Raw genomic sequence first — 18,007 nt, 5'->3', positions numbered from 1 at the left:
CTTCCTCTTAAATGGTATGAAAACTCTTCATCATGCACACGGCCCCTCATCAATGTCCAAAAGCACACCGCTGTGCTCAAAAGATGTGTAAAACATAAAACAGTTGGAAGCCAGAAGTATAGACACTATTAAAAGTCCAAACATTGCACATGGAATCACTCTCTTATGTCCTCTTGAATGTGACGGCTGCACAACCTGCTGCTGACAGAGTCAAACAGGCACTATGGACCCAGTAGTGAACTCTACCTGAAGTACTTTCCATCTGCTGTTGAGATGCTCCAGAGCACGGGCATTCTCCATCGATAAATGGACGTCGGAGATTGCCAGCTGGTGGGCTAGATCATTGATGTGCTTCATGCCCTCTTTCACCTGGGTCAGTTCCTCCTTAAATAACTGGATGGAGCATGAGCGAGGACAAGAAAAACAGAGGACCAAAGGGAGTTGGACGTAAACAGGAGTAGTGGGAAAAGAGAGGGGGGAAACAGATTAAATACAAAATATTGAACAACATCAGACATAGATAGAATTATAGCGCAATCCAGAAACATCCAGTCTGGACCAACTACATTTAAATTAAATTTTTAAAAAAAATCAATGGAAACTTGATCCGTTATAGCTTTCTGGTCTGTTTTAGAAAGAATTTGGCAGAAAGCCATGTTTGAATGTCTTAAGATCAGAAGAGAGAACAGTACTGAAACTGAACCAGCCCCTTTTTATAGTGTGTAAACTGGGAAAACCAGAAAATTTGTAAAATAACTAAGATGGAATGTGAGTATATGCATGCCAGTGTCCCGTGCATTTTGCATTGTTGGTCGCAGTACTGTGCAATATTTCAAAATGTGGTATTGATATGATACCAAGTAGATACAAGGCCACTATCCTAAAGGTAGCTTACATAGGGGAGAGCAGAGCATATGAAATGAAAGCACCATTAATTTTCTAAATCCCAATACATTTTCATGACCATGATTGTTGCTTTCCACCGTTAATTAGTTAAAACAATAAAGCACACATTTCACACTTTTTCACGTGTTTTGAAACACTGTTTTTTGTAGCTCTGGAGTGGAAATACACTTGGCCAGAAAGTACTTTGGGTCAACTTCTGTTGTTTTCAATGTGCTATATAAACAAAATAGTCCAGGCATTTTCATAGTTCACATTTGCTTCATTTATTTTTTTCCCCAACTGCAATAAAATAATTCATTTATCATATTTCAGTGGGATGAATGTATTCAGTCAAAGGGAATCATTCTGCTACAGTAACAATAATGATGAACACTAAACCTGTGAAAGTTAGCTAATGCTGAAGATCAACGCGAGTAATAACTGAAACATCATTTTCACCACTATCCGCGTGTTCTTTGCCTCTCTGAAGTACAACTACTTGTCTACAAGCGCTCGTCACTTTTCACAGTGAAACATGGTGATTGCAGCTGTAAGTTAAACTTTTACTTTGAAGGGAAATGGTTCATTTTCAGTTTTCTTCACCCTCACAGTTTCTTCACATTTGCAGACAAGTCGATACCTTCCATGAAAACTATGGGCAATCTGCTCACAAGCCAGTGTTTTTATTTTGTTGACCAATCATTTCTCATGCAGAATGCGCTCAATTGCTTCTTTTGATGTCAGAAAATTAATCCCTGAACCTCTCAAAATATGCTACCCCAGCAAAAATGAAGAGTTAATAAAAATCATTGGAAATATGAAAAACAGTAAAAAAATAAATAAATACATACATAAATAAAATCTGATATTTTATTTTTACTTTTACAAATTATGTAAGTATTTCTTTTTCATGCAAGAAGAGTTATTAAAATCTTTTTTTCAGTTAGTCTGTATATAATATAAAAGTTATATTTGGATTTTGAGTGTTGATCAGATGAAACAAGACTAAAAAAAATGTAACTTTAGGATGTGTGGAATGTAGAGTAGATGCTGCAGATCTACTCTACATTTGAATGCAAAAGTGTCTAGTGTACTTTTATAATTGCATCCTGTGTGCATCCATGTGTCTGTTTTTGTATATGCATGCACCCATGTGTAAGCACAAGGGAGTAAAGGAGTACAGATGACGCCAACTGACAAGCCTGCCCTAAAGACTGAGCTGAACATGTGCTGGCTGTGACAGGAGTCCAAACAGTGACATGATTATTGTGAAGTGCCCTCGCTTCTAATGAATAGCGCCGCACAATTACAGGCAGCGGCAACAGAACCAATGACCTGTCATTTGTTTAACAACATCTATTCAGCTGAGATTTGTAACTCCTGCCACATCGCAGTGTCATTTTGAAGGGCCTTGTCATCATCTGTCAGATTACAGCCTTTCTGGCAGGAATGTGCATGCAGGCAACAAAGAACAATCACTTTAAAGGAACACAGCTTGAAACAGATCACCTGTTTATGCAGGAGGATCGCATATTTGTGGTTTTTAGAATTGAAAAAAAAAGAAAAAAAAGCTGGATGTCATGTTTGTTTGAGACATGTTGCAATGTGTGCTTTTTCAGAGATAGCCAGAGGCGATAATCTCAAAGGAGACAATTAGTTTACTCTACAGGTAAACCCAATTTAGATTAGTGAGGGAGAGATAAGAGAAAAAAAGAGCCGAGAGTGTACTGCAGATCGGTACCTTGGTAGCATCTATGTGGTCCTGTAGAGAGTCAATGAAGAGGTCTCCAACAGGCTCCCAGGCATCCCTCACCCCCTCTGCCTGCTCCAAGGCCCCTGCAAGCTCTTCCATTGCAGCCTGGATCTGAAGAAGACGCTCCAAAGTCCTTTCCATATGTCTGGAGGTTTTGTAGAAAATGCAACTTTTTAAAGTTAACTACCCGATCAATTAAAATCTGGAATCAGTGTGAGGAAATAAATCAATCAAAATCCATGGAGCATGCAGTGAAACAACCCATTTATCCAAATTTACAGGCTGTCATTTCAATAAGGCAGTGTATATAAATATATATTCCATTCCACCAGTTCTAAATGGCTTTTGTGCAAAAACAAGTTTCGATATAGAGAAAAGTGAGCTCTGAATTTTCATGACTTCAAACCTTGATAAATGTGTTTTCATAATTGTTTCTGTAATGGATTATAGCTGCCACATTTTGTAATCAGGTTATGGTAATTGTATTACATGAAATATATTGCTACATAAACCTGCTGTGGAGGCACACACACACAGTCATGGGAAGAAACAACTCTTGGCTTTAAAACCATAAAACACACACAGGCATTGTTCTCTTGTATGGATGTATGATCTTATTTTTTGATAAAATAAAAAAGTTTTATTATAAATATACACCACAATCTCATTCTTTTAAACAAACACAGTGGCTGTAGCTCAGGAGGTAGAGCAGATCACCTACTGATCAGAAGGTTGGTGGTTTGATCCCTGGCTCCTCCAGTCAAGTATCCTTGGGCAAGATACTAACCCCAACTTGCTCTCCGATGCATCCATCGGAGTATGAATGTGTATGAATGTCGTTAGAAAGCACTAAGTGTAGATAAAGTGCTTGTGAGAATGGGTGTGATTGGGTGAATGAGGCATGTTGTATAGAGCGCTTTGAGTACTCCGTGAGAGTAGAAAAGCGCTATATAAGAATCAATCCATTTACCAATTTAATTGCTCTTTGAACCTTTTCCATTTCAGTTTTTTACCTACTTCAACTTAATTTGTAGAGCTCATTTTCTCTTATTGCTAAATTTCTAAACACAGTAATTTTCTAAAACTTTAATCTTTAACAGCTGACAAAGGTTAACCACAAATACAAGACAGATTTAATTTCTTAAACATGATTCAGAAATTCAGAAATGATCTAATTTAACCAATAGCAGAGTAAATTGACACCAAGAATGGGTAGAAATCATCTAAGACGAAAGGAAGAAAAATGTGGAAAAAACCGTCTTGAAAAATTAATTTTTCCTTTTCCATGTTTATATTTCATATTTATAACTCCATACAATTATATACTCACAGGCCAATTCATTAGTTACCAGCACTGGGTGTAACGTGCTACGTTTAACATCAGAAGACGTTTACAGTACGGTCCTAAAGGAAATGTTCTGCATAGCTTGGTTGTAACAAATGGCTATTTGAGTTATTATTGCCTTCCACTCAATTTAAGCCAGTCTGTCCATTCTCTTCTGACCTCTGTTATCAACAAAACAACTTCTCTTTTTCTAATGATTCTTTGTAAACACTAGAGATGGTTGTGTGGGAAAATCACAGTAGATCAGCAGTTTCTAAAATACTAAGACCACCAGATCTGGTGCCAGATCACTTAAATCACCTCTCTTCTCCATTTCCTCTGATGCTTAAATTAAATTTCTGAAGGTTATCTTGACCATGTCCAAATACACTCAGTTAAGTGCATTAATAAGCAGTTAAAGAGGCGGTTCGGATGAAGTGTACTAACAATCTTCAACTATCACAATCTCGAATATTTGCTGTATATTACATGTAGATTGTATTTTTGCAGATTGCACAGTATGCCCTGAACATTGTATTGTAATGAATGTTCCATGCTGTTTTTACAGACTATTGTTTTCAGCATCGGTGAAATTATTTTTAAAAAAAGAAAGAAAGTTATTGCCACGTGATGACAAAAAACAAAAGCCAAGAACACTTGCTAGATATGGTCTGTGGACCCTGATTAAGACTTAGAGTTTATGCCAATTTGCTTGAAAAATAAACTTAACATATCACTCAGTTTTCTGTGGTAATACTTGCACTACATGATATCTACTTCTCTTTTATCTCTTTTGGTTTTGTTTTTTTGTTTGTTTTGCTTTGTTTTTTTTAATGAAACAATTTTATTATTTGATGTTTGGTGTTCCCAGAAGTGTCGGAGGTTTTGTGAAAGTAGTTTGAAAATTGGTTTTTTTGATTATTTGAGAAATAGGAAATGGTTTCAACCAATCTGCTTAAGTAATTCTGAGAAACTGTAATATAATTATGACAAATATGCATTTCTTTTTCCTTTTTCCATTAACTCCATTCCATTATCTCTGTCTTTATCTGTCTTGTTCATTATACATAGACTACAGAGTATACTGCGCGGACTCACAAAAGCAAAAAGAATAATCACATATGCCACACCTTTTATATTTAATCATAAGCGAGCTTTAGTCACTCTTCATGACTAAAAGAAAAATAAAGTAATGAATAACAAGTTGTCCAATAGTTTCTCAGGCACAGAGACCACAGAATTTGTTTTATTCACTGATGTTTTGTCATTACTAGTTTAATTTAAAAACACTAATTACTAAAATTGTATTGGCAAGGCCTGCAGAGGACACAAATACTTATATTGTGAAGAAAGATCTAAAATAATTTTCCTTGTACTCAACTTGATTAAAAATTATGACAGACAAAGAGTCCCAGTGGTGGAATAAATGAAGGGACGGATAATAACCCAGTAAATCTACAGCATACTTGAATAGAAGTATATATGAATTATCAGCAAAATGTGCTCATCATACTAAAAACTGGCCATTGTGAGCAACATTATATTGATTGAATTATGGAATGTGTAAGAAGGCTTTTACTACTGTATCGGGTAAGGATTAAGCCAAAAAACCCCCACAAAAAAACACAAAAAAACACAAAAAAACACAAAAAAACACAAAAAAACACAAAAAAACACAAAAAACCACAAAAAAACAGTTCTACTACGCTATCTTGAATTCCTCTAATCTTTCTTTAATCTCTTGGGGGGCTTAATCAATTATTTAAACAGAACTAAGTTCAGAGACTAAATGTATCTTTGGTAAATTTTCTAGCAACTCCTAGATATCTGAAATATGACAAGCTGTCAGATAAATGCAGTAAAGTAAATTTTACCCTGGATTTTGGTGGAAGCAGAAGGTGCCATCCAGTGGGAATACTAAAGCACAAGTATTTCAAATTCGCAATTAAATAATCCTGATAAACTATAGTAAACAATCCGAGTATGGTTACTTTTCACCAGTTCAGAAACCACCCTTTATCAGAACAAGATATTTTATATATATATATATTACAAATAAAAGAGTCTGACCTGTGGCGGTCCACACAACGTGCTGTCAGTTTTTCCCACAGGTCACTGGCTACGTTCGCCTGCTTCCACACAGAGCGGCTCACATTCAAGATCCGCCGGCGTGGAGACACCTCTGTGGAAGATGGAAGAGGTTTGATGGGGTCATGCGGAGGTAACAGCATAAAGGTGCAAAAGAAGAAGTAATAAACGGGAGCACACGGAGAAATAACAGGGTGAAGACAAGAACGGGGGTTAGAAGTCAGCCAAGAGAAGAGTAATGATTTAAGAAGGATGGCATATCAACTCGATGAATAGAAACAGGGAAAGAGAAAGGCAGGGGGCAGCTCATGTTGGGGAACACAGTAAGGTTGATTGCTAGAGTATTCCCTCAATGAGCAGCCAGAGGTGAGAGCCAAACACTACAAAGAGGATGTAACCGTGGAGAACCAGAGGAGCATGCTGTATTATTGATCTGAGCAGATGGTACTTTAGAGGTGGTGAACTAGAGCTAATTGGTCCTGACCCACACATTTTCCCTAAACTCAGTGTGACACGAGAGGACGGATCACTGCTAATAACTACTAATGGAACGTTTCACCTGCATGGGTCCTACCAAAGGAACTCAACTAAGGGGGGGTGTATGAGTATGACATTTTGGCTGGAGCAGCAGTTGGCACAGCCGATGGAGGGAGCAGACCTTTTCCATCGGTCAGGGTCTCCTCGGGCTCCTGGAAGGGGTGCTGAGCCAGAAATGCCTGGGCAGACTCCAAGACAGAGTAGATAAATGGCCCACGGGACTTGACATCCTCCATGAATGCCTGCAGGGATACAGAGAGGGAGATGGAAAAATGTAAAACTATCTCCAAACTTAAGGGCTTTTTCCTCAAAGGACGATGAGGAAGACATGGTCGCAGTTGAACCTGCATCTACTCTCAGAGCATTCTAATACTTAATTATGCAAAATAAATCATCAAATAACTGAAATATTATTATTATTAGAAAATATTATTTCAGTTATTTGATAAATGACATTAATCACCAATCATTGTAACCTCTGGGCTCTTAAACTGCTTTTTTGAAGTTGTAATGTCAAACTTTTTCTGGCTTAGTAAAAAGTAGAGATAGATTGGATATTGGTCCAGTGGTGTTTGGCATCAGAGACAATGAGCAGATGCATGGTTCATCTGTTCAGTTCAGGTCTATGTTGTTCTGTGTTTACTTTGCCATGTGACAGTAGCTGCTCTCAGCAGAGCTAGCATCAAGGAAGCAAACAGCAGGCGGTTTAGAGGTGTATCACAGTTTTCTATCTTTGCGAATGGTTTTTACTTAAACTGTGATCAGAGTGAATTGACATGACTCAAAAACATCCAGCGATGACAATGGTTGTTGATTTACTTTCACTTTCATCATGTTCACTCATAGATTTTATCCAAGGAGCTAGAAGGTCACTGGTTTAGTGTAACAGTTGTTGGTAAGCTTTTACCACACTTACAGTAATACTGTATACTGTGTTGTTGTCAGTGCCATTAATTATTATTTCACTAGTGTGAGGAGGAAAAAGGAGAATCTACTGTGGCTGTAAATGACAGCAGTTTGTACCCTAATGTCTCTCACTTTGATCTGAAATACAACCAGTGTAGTCAGTCTAGTTGCTCCTTCAGCTCCTGGTACTTCTCTATTTTCTCGTGCTCCTTCTTTCTCATGTTGCTGTCAGCTACAATTGCGTCTCTTACAACTGCAGTCTTCTTCTCATTGTCAACCGCTTCTATGTCTGGTTCGCTGGCCAACAGCTGCTTGTCTGTCTGGACCTTGAAGTCCCACAGGACCTTCGCCCTGTTGTACGCAATCACTTGCATGGTCTCCCATTGGGAATTGGGGACTTCTAACACACATGCACCACAAATGTTCCTGTACACTATCTCAGTCACTTGGTTGTGCCTTCCAGTGTGTGGGAAAAGTATGGAAAACATAGAAAACTAGTTGAGGTACACAGCACTAGCCTTAAGTAACTATAATCTACTAGTAATACCAGACCGAGGACTGAGTCAAACAACTTTTATATGCCATAAAAATCATCCAAACCACAAAATAGAAAGAAGTTTACATAGTAATAATCACCAGCTGACAAGTCTACCCAAGCCTAATATCAAAATATCAGCAAAATCGACTCTATTTATTTATTTTAAATCAAATTCATTTGGATTTACTTAAGATACTCAATAACAGGGTAACTATTAGCAAAGTTATTTAAACATATCTGAAATCTGGATGTTGGAGATAAAACTTTATGAAAGTTTCTCTCTGTGAAATCACCAGTGGGACAAGTAAAAATGTAGCAAGAAACCCTCTGAGTATACTGGTTAGAGCAAGGGTGTGTTTGACGTCTATGAATTTTTCACTTGGTGAGAATAAATATTTTATTTTTTCTTTCAGAGATTGCATAACCTTCCTTAAAGATTACAACATGCCACACAGATTGTTTAGCTAACCTATTTAAGAAACACTAAATGCCGTACATAAAATTAACTTGCTCAAATGCATGGGTTACTTAACACAATCACTAAACACACATAAATACACACATATACACACACACACACGTTCCAGTGAAGTTACACGGCTCTCTGCTCGTGATGAGAGCCCAGGGCGCATAGGACTCTACTGGGTGCACTGGTCATCTGCCCTTCAAGCACAGAAGAGCCAATTAGCTCAAGAGCTCAGCTCCACTGGGTCACATTCAACAGTACTCACTATGCAAATTACAGACAAGGAGTCCAGTGTGTAAGAAAGCGCAAACACATATACACACCTTCACTATTACTGAGGAGATAGCCAGAGCCTTCCTGGGGCCTCAAAGAAAGCCAACGTGTCAACCTTCTCCATTCTTCTGCACTAATCTTTGTTCTGTTTAAAACATAGCGCAGGTGTGAGAATTAATGCCAGGGATATTTCCTCTCTTCAGAGTAATTTATTTAGGTGAAGCCAATGTTCTCAATCCTCTTACGGTATAAAGAGATTACATTTTCAGCTAAAAATCTACATTACTAGCTGGAATTAGCAGTGCTGTGAGCCACTGCAGGGACAGTGTTTCAGTGTCTATGAAAATCCCCAGGACCAGAGCCCGGCAAGCCTGATAACAGGCAGCGAGTAGAGTGAAACAGAGAGCCCCAAATGAAACACCAGCAAACACCGGCCGCCACCATGCAAACATGCAAAAGTGTGGCACGACGGGGAGCTGCAGCAAGAGATAAGATTCCCAGTGCAACAGTCTTGAAGAAAACCTGCTTTCTGTCTTTTTCCTCTTCCTCTCTCACACTCTTTCTCCAAGCGCAAATTCCCTCCTTAACCTTTCATTCTCGCCTCGCCTCCTTCCTTTCCTTTACCCACTTTTCATCCTCTCTAGCTCTCTATTCTTTCCGTCGTCTCTTTAGCTTCTTTGCTGCCCAAAGAGGAGCTGAGCCATGGATTCCCTGAGCCAGCTGTCATGTTAAAACTTTAATTCCAGCTAAATTTCACACTCAGAGGCTTCATCTTTGGTTGAAGGAACATTAAGAGCGAAGTCTTCAGATCAGATTAAGATACATAATGCATGGCGGAGAAAAAGCCAGGGGGAGGAAATAACTTCATTGACTTGGTCTAAACATTTTGACTCCCTTTACTCATCCCGGATGCTCCTTTTCTATGTGCTTCTGACAACACAGAAGTAGATGAATTTTCATTTCATTTTCCTTTTGCAGCTGCTGCAGACACACAAAATCCTTTCCAATGCCAAATTGCTCAGTCGTCCCAACACCGAAGCACGCACAGCCATACACTATTTCCCCCAACACGTATCTTACCCTTCTGTCACTGCCCCAAATATACACACAGCAAATATGCTCCCAAGCCAGGGCTCATGCAGATGTAGAGACACACATACACAAGTGTAATACAGTGAGAACTCCACTCACACACAACAACATCAGAATAAATCCACTTAAGATCAATAATTCACATTTCTTAAAACGCTTTAATTCTCTATAGAAAACCAAAATGCAATTTCCCTCTCTGCTTTGTCGGAAAAGTTTTAGAACGACCAGACGCTCGGGAAGCGGAGGCATCACAGATTATAAAGGCATGCTGTGCTGAAAATGGGACATTCGAGGAGAGAGGAGAGGAGAGGAAAGGAAAAATTGTGCATTACATCCTAGTAAGGATATACTAAAAATAGATTATAGTAAATGTTGTATTTTACAATGTTGTAATATATTGTAATTGTAATGTATGTCTTATAAGAGATGGATCTCCCATGTCTCATGATTTATTCATGAGAAATGAACCCAACATGACCCTTTTAGCTTTTTCTGATGTAACACAATTATAAGAATTAATTATAAATCACATAAGCATGCAATTTGTTCGAGAAAATGCAAAAGCTTTATTTTCCTTATGGGTATAAACCCCCATGTAAGTGGTAATTAAAGAAAGAGAAAAAAATACAGTTGGGGTTATAAAAACCTGTCGAGGGGTAGGAGAAAATACACATAAGAGTGACTAAGAAAAGGGACAGGGAGAAAAGAGAATGAAGAGAAACCGGGGGAGAGCATAGCACAGATAAATGGAGTTTAAAGGTGTCTTTTGTTTTGTTTTTTATTGTTATTGCCGGCCTGCTAATTGGGAGTCTGATTTCACAGTGTACCAGTTGAGATGGGAGTTGAAGTGGTGTGAAGCAGGAGCCACAAACCTATAACTGTCAAGTGGCCTTTCAGACGCACTGCACAAACTGGCAGCATGGAAAATTGGAAAAAGGGTGGAATGGGAAACTATGCTGTAGTTACAGAACCAATTACAAGTTTGTGCGAGCGGAGGCTACTGTAGGTGTCTGCGTGTATGTGTGCATGTGGCTACATCACTACCACTTCACAAGATATATCACTGCCGAGTAAGGGCTAAGGCGATTTAGTGGGAAATGAAAAAAAATATCCAGGAGATCATAGTTGATGTTTTTCCAAATACTTGCTATCACAAAGAAATCCGAAGAGAGTAAAAATGAATGGTTTTATACCCTCCACACATACTCCTTAAAGTATATTATAAAGCCTTGAATATTTGATTGCATTATTTGATTTAAATAATAATCAAAATCATTTTGTTTTAATGGATGACACACACACACACACACACAGAAAGGGAGGGAGAAAGAAAGGGAGAGCTGCCTGCTAGGCAGTTCCTGTCTGTACCAACTTTATGAGTTTCCACTAACACACTGCACACAGGGCTATAAGACATGTCAAGTTAAAAAGATTTCAGTTGAAAGATTTCCCTCCCTTAAAGACATCCTGGGATTTCTATGGTTGTGCCACCAGTGGGTATCATTAACACACAGGAAATCCATTTTTTTCTTTTGATCTCGTCAATAAAAATTCACTGACAAAATATTGAAACTTGCACTCATTATGCTGGCTTGTTAAATCGAACAAGTCTGATATAATAGAGCTTGGAAACTGGATGCATGTATGGTAAGTATGGCAACAATGTAGTCTAAACACAGAAATTCCACTTATTATACTTGATTTGTTTGTAAAAGTCCAAATCAGCTGTTAAGATATTATGGTGGAGTACCTTTTTATGCTAACACCATCAAACATGAAATGCATACGCACTCAAAGACATACCACATATGTGTTATGTTAACTGATGATTTGCAGTTGTTGCAGGTGTGATAATGTGCAGCAACTTCACCTTTTAATAATCTCTGTTTTAGATCAGTGATGTTGTGATGGCTTGTCCTGCAAATACCCTGCCTCTCACCCAAAGTCAAGTGGGTCCATCACCCTCTGCAACCCTGAGCTGAAAGAGATTTAATGCATGTGAAATTTCTCTTCCTTTTGATGTATTTTCTAAATAATATATTTAATCACCACTTATATGTTGGAAGGTTGTCTTTGATCAGCATCACAGTTAAAACTTTGTTGGTTAAGAGAAATGCACTTAGTGGTAAATCTAATGCACTATAATTACAGACCCAGCTTTCCAATTATAGGTAATTAAGTAACCTAAATGACAGCGTGACAACCCGACAGAAACATAAATGTAGATGTATGATGCTGTGTTTAAACTGCATATACATCTAAGAGCGATAACCTTAAGAGTCAGAGTACATGTTTTGTGCAGGGTGAGGCAAGGACATACACTGGCCAGAAATATTACTGCACGTGTTAACTGTTGCTGTGTGAAACAGACACACACAGGGCAGTGAGCGTCAGCAAGTTTATGGAAAACTGAGAAAGTCACCGGATGACTGCTCATTAAAGTCATACACAAATTTCGGCAGATTTACCTCACTACTGCGGGAAAATCTAATGATAGCACAAATTTCTTGGAAGTAATTGAATTCTCAATGTATGAATCAGACTTCCCATTCTGAATGCTGTTATCAGATCTGAACACTGATTGATTAAAACAGCAGTTCTCCTAGTTTTGCTGCAAAGTTCTATGGTGGACTAACTTTGACAACATCTCATCATAACCTAACCTATAAGTTATAGGTTAGGTTATGACGAGATGTGATGAGATGTTATAGGCTATAACCAACCTAACTTCTTCCTTGAAAAAGACCACTAAGTGGGTGTGCAGGGCCTTAAAAGAGAAATGGAGTAGCCAATTAGATTAAAGCACCTCATTCCCATGTGTCTTTAGATGGTGATGAAGATGGGTAAGAGGCTTGAGAAGAAATGGCTAATGAGATCTCAGCCACAGTTCTTTGGAAGTGGTCCTTTTTTCACTCCTCTATAAGAATAGACTGTTTTAAAGGGAGCGATCATTGTACATTGCTCGATAACTTCCTATATCATTTTTAATTTCCCTTCTGAGGAGGAAATAGTGGTGTATATATATATATATATATATATTATAATATATATATTTATATATATATATTATATACAGTTGACAGTACACACACACACACACACACACAAACACACACACTTACTGTACATGACCTAGGAAGATGTAAAGCTATACACAATAAATTAAGCTTATATAATCATACTGCACTCTAATTAGCTTAACTCCTGTCACAAGAGCTCCTGAGTCCTGCTGAATCAGTTTTCAGCCAATAGCCAAAGTTAAATTATGAGCATCTTTACATTCAGTACAAGTATGAAAACATTCACTGGTCTAAACTGACTTGTTCAATTGATCACTTATAATTCTGTTAGCTCCTGGGGTTTTTTTGGCCCTCTTTCCACACAAGACCTTGAAAGATTTACAGGCCAGTTCAAATCACTGAACCGTGAGAGAATTATCTGAGAGGACGACATGTTGTCAATGTTCCCTAAAGCCTTAAACTTTGTTACTGACAAAAAGAAAACTTAAATTAGCTACCAATTCCATCAGCTTTAAACTGGTAATGCTTGTTTGTTGCTTGTATTCAACAAACACATCACCATTAAGTGGTACACATAACCCACAAAGAATGAGGCCTAATCCTTAGGTGGCTCAGTGTTAATGAATCTGTTTATTTGCCCAAAAGTCTCTAAAATCTTTTAAAATCATGGTTTTAAAGTGCAGCGCTTTGTCCTGCTACAATTAATCCCCTGAATCCCAGCCGTGGATGTAATTTGTGATCTGGGATTGTGAACATGACTTAAAGATGGACAAACACACAAATCACAAAACCTCTAAATAGCTTGAGCTCTATTGTTCAATCTATGTAATTAATTAACCATCTTAGTTTGATTTTTAAGCAACAACATCAAAATTGTAAAGGTTCCAGCTTTAAAAATATTATAATTAGGTACTTTTACTTGTTTCACATACATATGTGTGGATGTCAGGAATCATATCATATCATTTGTGTGTTACAAAAACATAGTAGTTGCGGCTGTGGTTCAGTCAAGTTGAAAAAGAGCAGGCTCATTCCTTAGATTAACCTGGTTAGTTGGAGCAGTTTGTTTAAGCTGTTCCTGAGTGAACCAAAAAAAGTGAGCTGGTATAGCTTGCATTTGATTGGAGGGTTTCAAAGTTTGAATTTCTTTCATTATTATTTCACTTAGTTAGTAAACCCGTTTCTTTGTGTATTCGCCAGCTGTCTTTTGGAGATCTGAGCATCCTGCAGTGTACTCCATCAATGCCTCCATCAATAGTATCAACGACAGCTAAACTTGGAGAAAGTTTCAGTTATCTAGTATTGATTCAAACTGGACAATAGATGCCGGTTTGATCGATATCTCGGATATCTGCAAAAGCTGGCAGAATAGAGACTTGTTATCTGCAAACTCCAAGCATGCTTATCCCTGTGCTTTTATTACTGAAGATTCAAATTCAGAATATTCCCCTGATTCAAATCTGGACTATTTTAGCTTTTATCAAGTAAAAGAAAAAAGTGCAAACACTGCCTCAAAAACCACACATCACACAGGTAAATGGGCTGCATTTATTTAGGCGTTTTCTAGACTTTATACTGATCAAAGTGATTTATCCATACTGACACAACAGGGGCATTTGGGGGGTTTAGTGTTCTACATGAGGAAACATCAGCATGGAGACTTTTTGGTTAATGAACTATCAGCACATGACCTCGAGCATGCTCCCAGTATAATTTCATATTGTCTAATATGGACATAGATATATGGCTTTTAAAATTGAGAAGAAAATCCTTTAATATAGCAAGAATCTTATCCCCTCTATCACATATAATCAAAGAATGCATTTATGCATTTTAGTTTCTGTTGTATTTTATATACATATATGGTTTTCTTTGGCTAATTTTTCAGTATGAATAAGCTGTGCATCTAATTTTCCTTTTGAGAATAACCACATCTTGTAAACTGGGTACTGAAAAGGAATTATCCACGTTACCTGGTGGAACTCCCTCTGGTGCTGGACAGCTCCCACATCACCTCCTATGGGCAGCTGCTCCGACAGCTCCTCGTCCTTGGCCGTCAGCCATTCTATGATCTCCTGCAGGGAGAGCTGCAGCTTCCCGCTGTTGTCTGAGAAAGCCTCTAGCCGCACCCTGCCAGCACACACAGCAACACATTGCTTTAGCAAACAGTAGGATTTTCCAACTCACCAAATAAATGCTGCAGATGACAGTTGGTCACTGCAGCCTATTTTGCACAATAGCAACATGTTTACATGTTTTCTTAGATAACTTCTAAACCACTCATTAGCAGTGTCACTTGAATTTGCAATTCAGTAATGACTCTTAATATCACCTGCATGCCATGTTATTTTTCCAGTAGTCACCCAGGTATTTTTCCATTTGAAGTCCAACCTTAAGAGTCTAAAGGTAAGTAGCACACTGTCCAAGGTGAAATGAAAATATATTTCATGAGAAATTTGCTTTTTCAAGGATAAAGAAAATTGTAGCTTTTTTGCAGCAGTGATATGAATTAATCCTTAAAAGATTTTCAAACAGTTCCCACAGATGGCCCAATTTATGCTGATTATTTTGTTGTTCCCACCAGATGGAAAACATTATCAGGACAATACTGCAGGAAGTACTTTTTATAGCTACGAGAATGGTGAGCAAAGGGCAAGTAATAAAGGAAGAGACTGGTTGGTCAGGTGTACATCCTACAGCAAGATAACAACCCACTAACATTTGAATAAAAGAACTAAATGGTAGGTCTTAAATGGCACTCATTCTGGCTTGGTGTGAAGCGGAGAGGTTAAAAAAGGTCAAAGAATGTTCCCACAAATGTGTTGCTCTATGTTTAATTTTTATTCGAGAACGAGAGTCAAAACTGTGTTTAGATGATGAATAAGTCAAAAACTTAGTTAATTCTAAAACAAGCTCAGACAACATACCTTTAAACAATCTTGAATTATTCATAATCTAAAGATTTAACACGGGCATCTTTTTTTAACAGCTTGGGTTTATCAATTCTGAAGTAAGCTTCAGATGGTAATGTTTGGTTATCCAAGCTAGAGAGAGGTAGCATGTGATAATTTAAAAGACAACTTATACACAGAGGTAGCAACAATATGCCAAGGTGTGAAGCATCTTGTAGTGCTAGGAGGAAAGACTGCCACCAGGAAAACATGGACATAAAAATGCAGAGTTAAAATACTTTAGCACCTTTTAAGTGTTTATCAGCAAGACAGAGAAAGAGACTTTAAACATATTGGTAGACACATATGATCGAGTATAGAGTAGCACTATATGTAACACTGTACTTCCAACGTGAACACACAAAAAATCTGTATAAATGAATGCCTTAATTTCAAGTACAATGACAGCATTACTGGATCCATGGACAGGGTGATGGTGAAATGACAGTACAATGCTACATTTTCTTTATTATATTTGCTAAATATAAATACTTTTGTTCTTTTTTTGCAGTCTTTCAACCTATGAAGCAAGGGGATATTTGAAATGTATGTGTTACAAAAAGTTGATAGCAACACTTTTTCAGTCTTTTGAGTCAGTAAAAGTTGGAACAAGGATAGTAGCTACGTTTTTGGTCTACTTTTGTCTGAAATCAGAGAAGATTTACTGTGTCAAAAATGACTTGAGATTTTTATGGTAAATCTGAAAATTCTGTAACTGCTGCAAAATGAGATGCAATACTGGACTATTCTATTTCTTTTAATCAAAGATGCATGCAATGTCTTTTATGTAGAATGCCACATGGTAGCGGTGCAAGGTGAGAGGCACAGAGTTGTAGATGACAGTATTTTCCAGGCTGAAGTGAACTAGGTTCACATGACAGAAGGAAGTTATCTGTTCGCCACCTGCCAGCAGCATAAGAGATATCTGAGGGAAGTACTGCTTTTGTAGCACAGTTGGCGCCGGCAGTGTGGGGGCAATGTGAAAGCTTCCTCGTGTTTCAATTACACACCAGAAGCCAGCACTCAAATATCATTATTCCTGCACATCACAATTTGCCAGCACTGTCACATCAAAGATGATGAGTGGGAGCGAAAGCAAGAGTGAAAAAGACGTGTTACTGCTCACATCTGTAAATGAGAGAGGACTTTGCAAAAACCTAACTTGATTCAGATGACATTTTATGTGAAATCAAAGCAAAATCTTTAAGATTTTAGCTGCAATTAAATAGAAAACCACCAGAGATGAACTTCTGCAAGACACAAAGTTAGTTAATTACATGCTGCTAAATGGAGTTTAAGCAAATACTTATCTATAATCTTTCAACCTGAACCAACAGCATGCCACCATCGCCGATTCCATATTACTGACTGAAAAAAGGACTGTAAGGCAATATTGAATTCAGCATAGATGGGCTCTGACACATAAGGGATTAGGTGTCAGGTCAGCGATGGCATTTTCAGAAATCGCACGTGGGGAAAGCTTCGGGACTTTAAGGAGAAAAAGACAGAAAGGTGAAATCAAGCTTGTAAGTGCACGTTTCAGAACTGATAGGCCTCTTTGTTCAACCCTGTGTCAGAAAACCTGTGTGAACCAGACCATGATGTCCCCTAGCCTCTTGTTGCCCCTCCAGCTGTACTCGCTGTGGTAATTGAATCAGAGAGGAGCTGTTTTTCCATGGCCCCTGCAGAAGAGGCTGTCAGTCCATAACAAGCGTGAGGACACACACACACAACCATACCAAACATACACACATACAATCACTCAGCATGAATGGAATGAGTTTTCTGTTTCAAGTAAGAGCAAACCAGGGCCTCGGATATATCTAAGTAAGGTCATCCATCAAAAGATGACCCTGGCACTTTTGCAGAGAAGCTTCAAAATGCTTCGAACTATGCAGCAGACATTCACACAAGCAATCAGAACAGGCACGAAGAAACACGCACATACACAGCTCAGAGCGCATTCGCTGATCATTGCTGCTTCCATTACACACACCGAGGGTGAAACAAATAGAGCGCTGTGCTGGAATGTAATCGCTGTCACATGGTGAGGGCTGCCAAGAACAACTCCTGCCTTGCTAAGCTACAGGGAGCCCAGGCTTAAGGTTTGCCAGTATGTGAGGCTGACTGAAGTTATTTTATCTCAACTGGAAACATCATGATATTCATTTAGG

General features: G+C 38.2%; 1 protein-coding gene across 4 annotated transcripts in view; it reads right to left on the bottom strand.

Annotated features, from left to right (window-relative positions):
- Positions 1 to 18,007, bottom strand: part of drp2 (dystrophin related protein 2) — a 169,165-nt gene that overhangs the window by 40,060 nt on the left and 111,098 nt on the right. For all 4 annotated transcript variants that reach the window (XM_042220823.1, XM_042220830.1, XM_005913193.3 and 1 more), the window contains exons 4-8: positions 14,856 to 15,012; positions 6,709 to 6,829; positions 6,033 to 6,144; positions 2,627 to 2,783; positions 247 to 393 (exon numbers count right to left, since the gene is read on the bottom strand). In XM_042220823.1, the coding sequence (XP_042076757.1) occupies positions 247 to 393; positions 2,627 to 2,783; positions 6,033 to 6,144; positions 6,709 to 6,829; positions 14,856 to 15,012 (694 nt within the window). The remainder of the gene's footprint in view (positions 1 to 246; positions 394 to 2,626; positions 2,784 to 6,032; positions 6,145 to 6,708; positions 6,830 to 14,855; positions 15,013 to 18,007) is intronic.

This window comes from Haplochromis burtoni, unplaced genomic scaffold (assembly GCF_018398535.1).
Source record: "Haplochromis burtoni strain Fernald_Lab_line unplaced genomic scaffold, NCSU_Asbu1 Contig_4, whole genome shotgun sequence".
Lineage (NCBI taxonomy): Eukaryota > Metazoa > Chordata > Actinopteri > Cichliformes > Cichlidae > Haplochromis > Haplochromis burtoni.
Note: the sequence above shows the minus strand (reverse complement) of the source record. Positions and strands in the feature narration are given on the sequence as shown.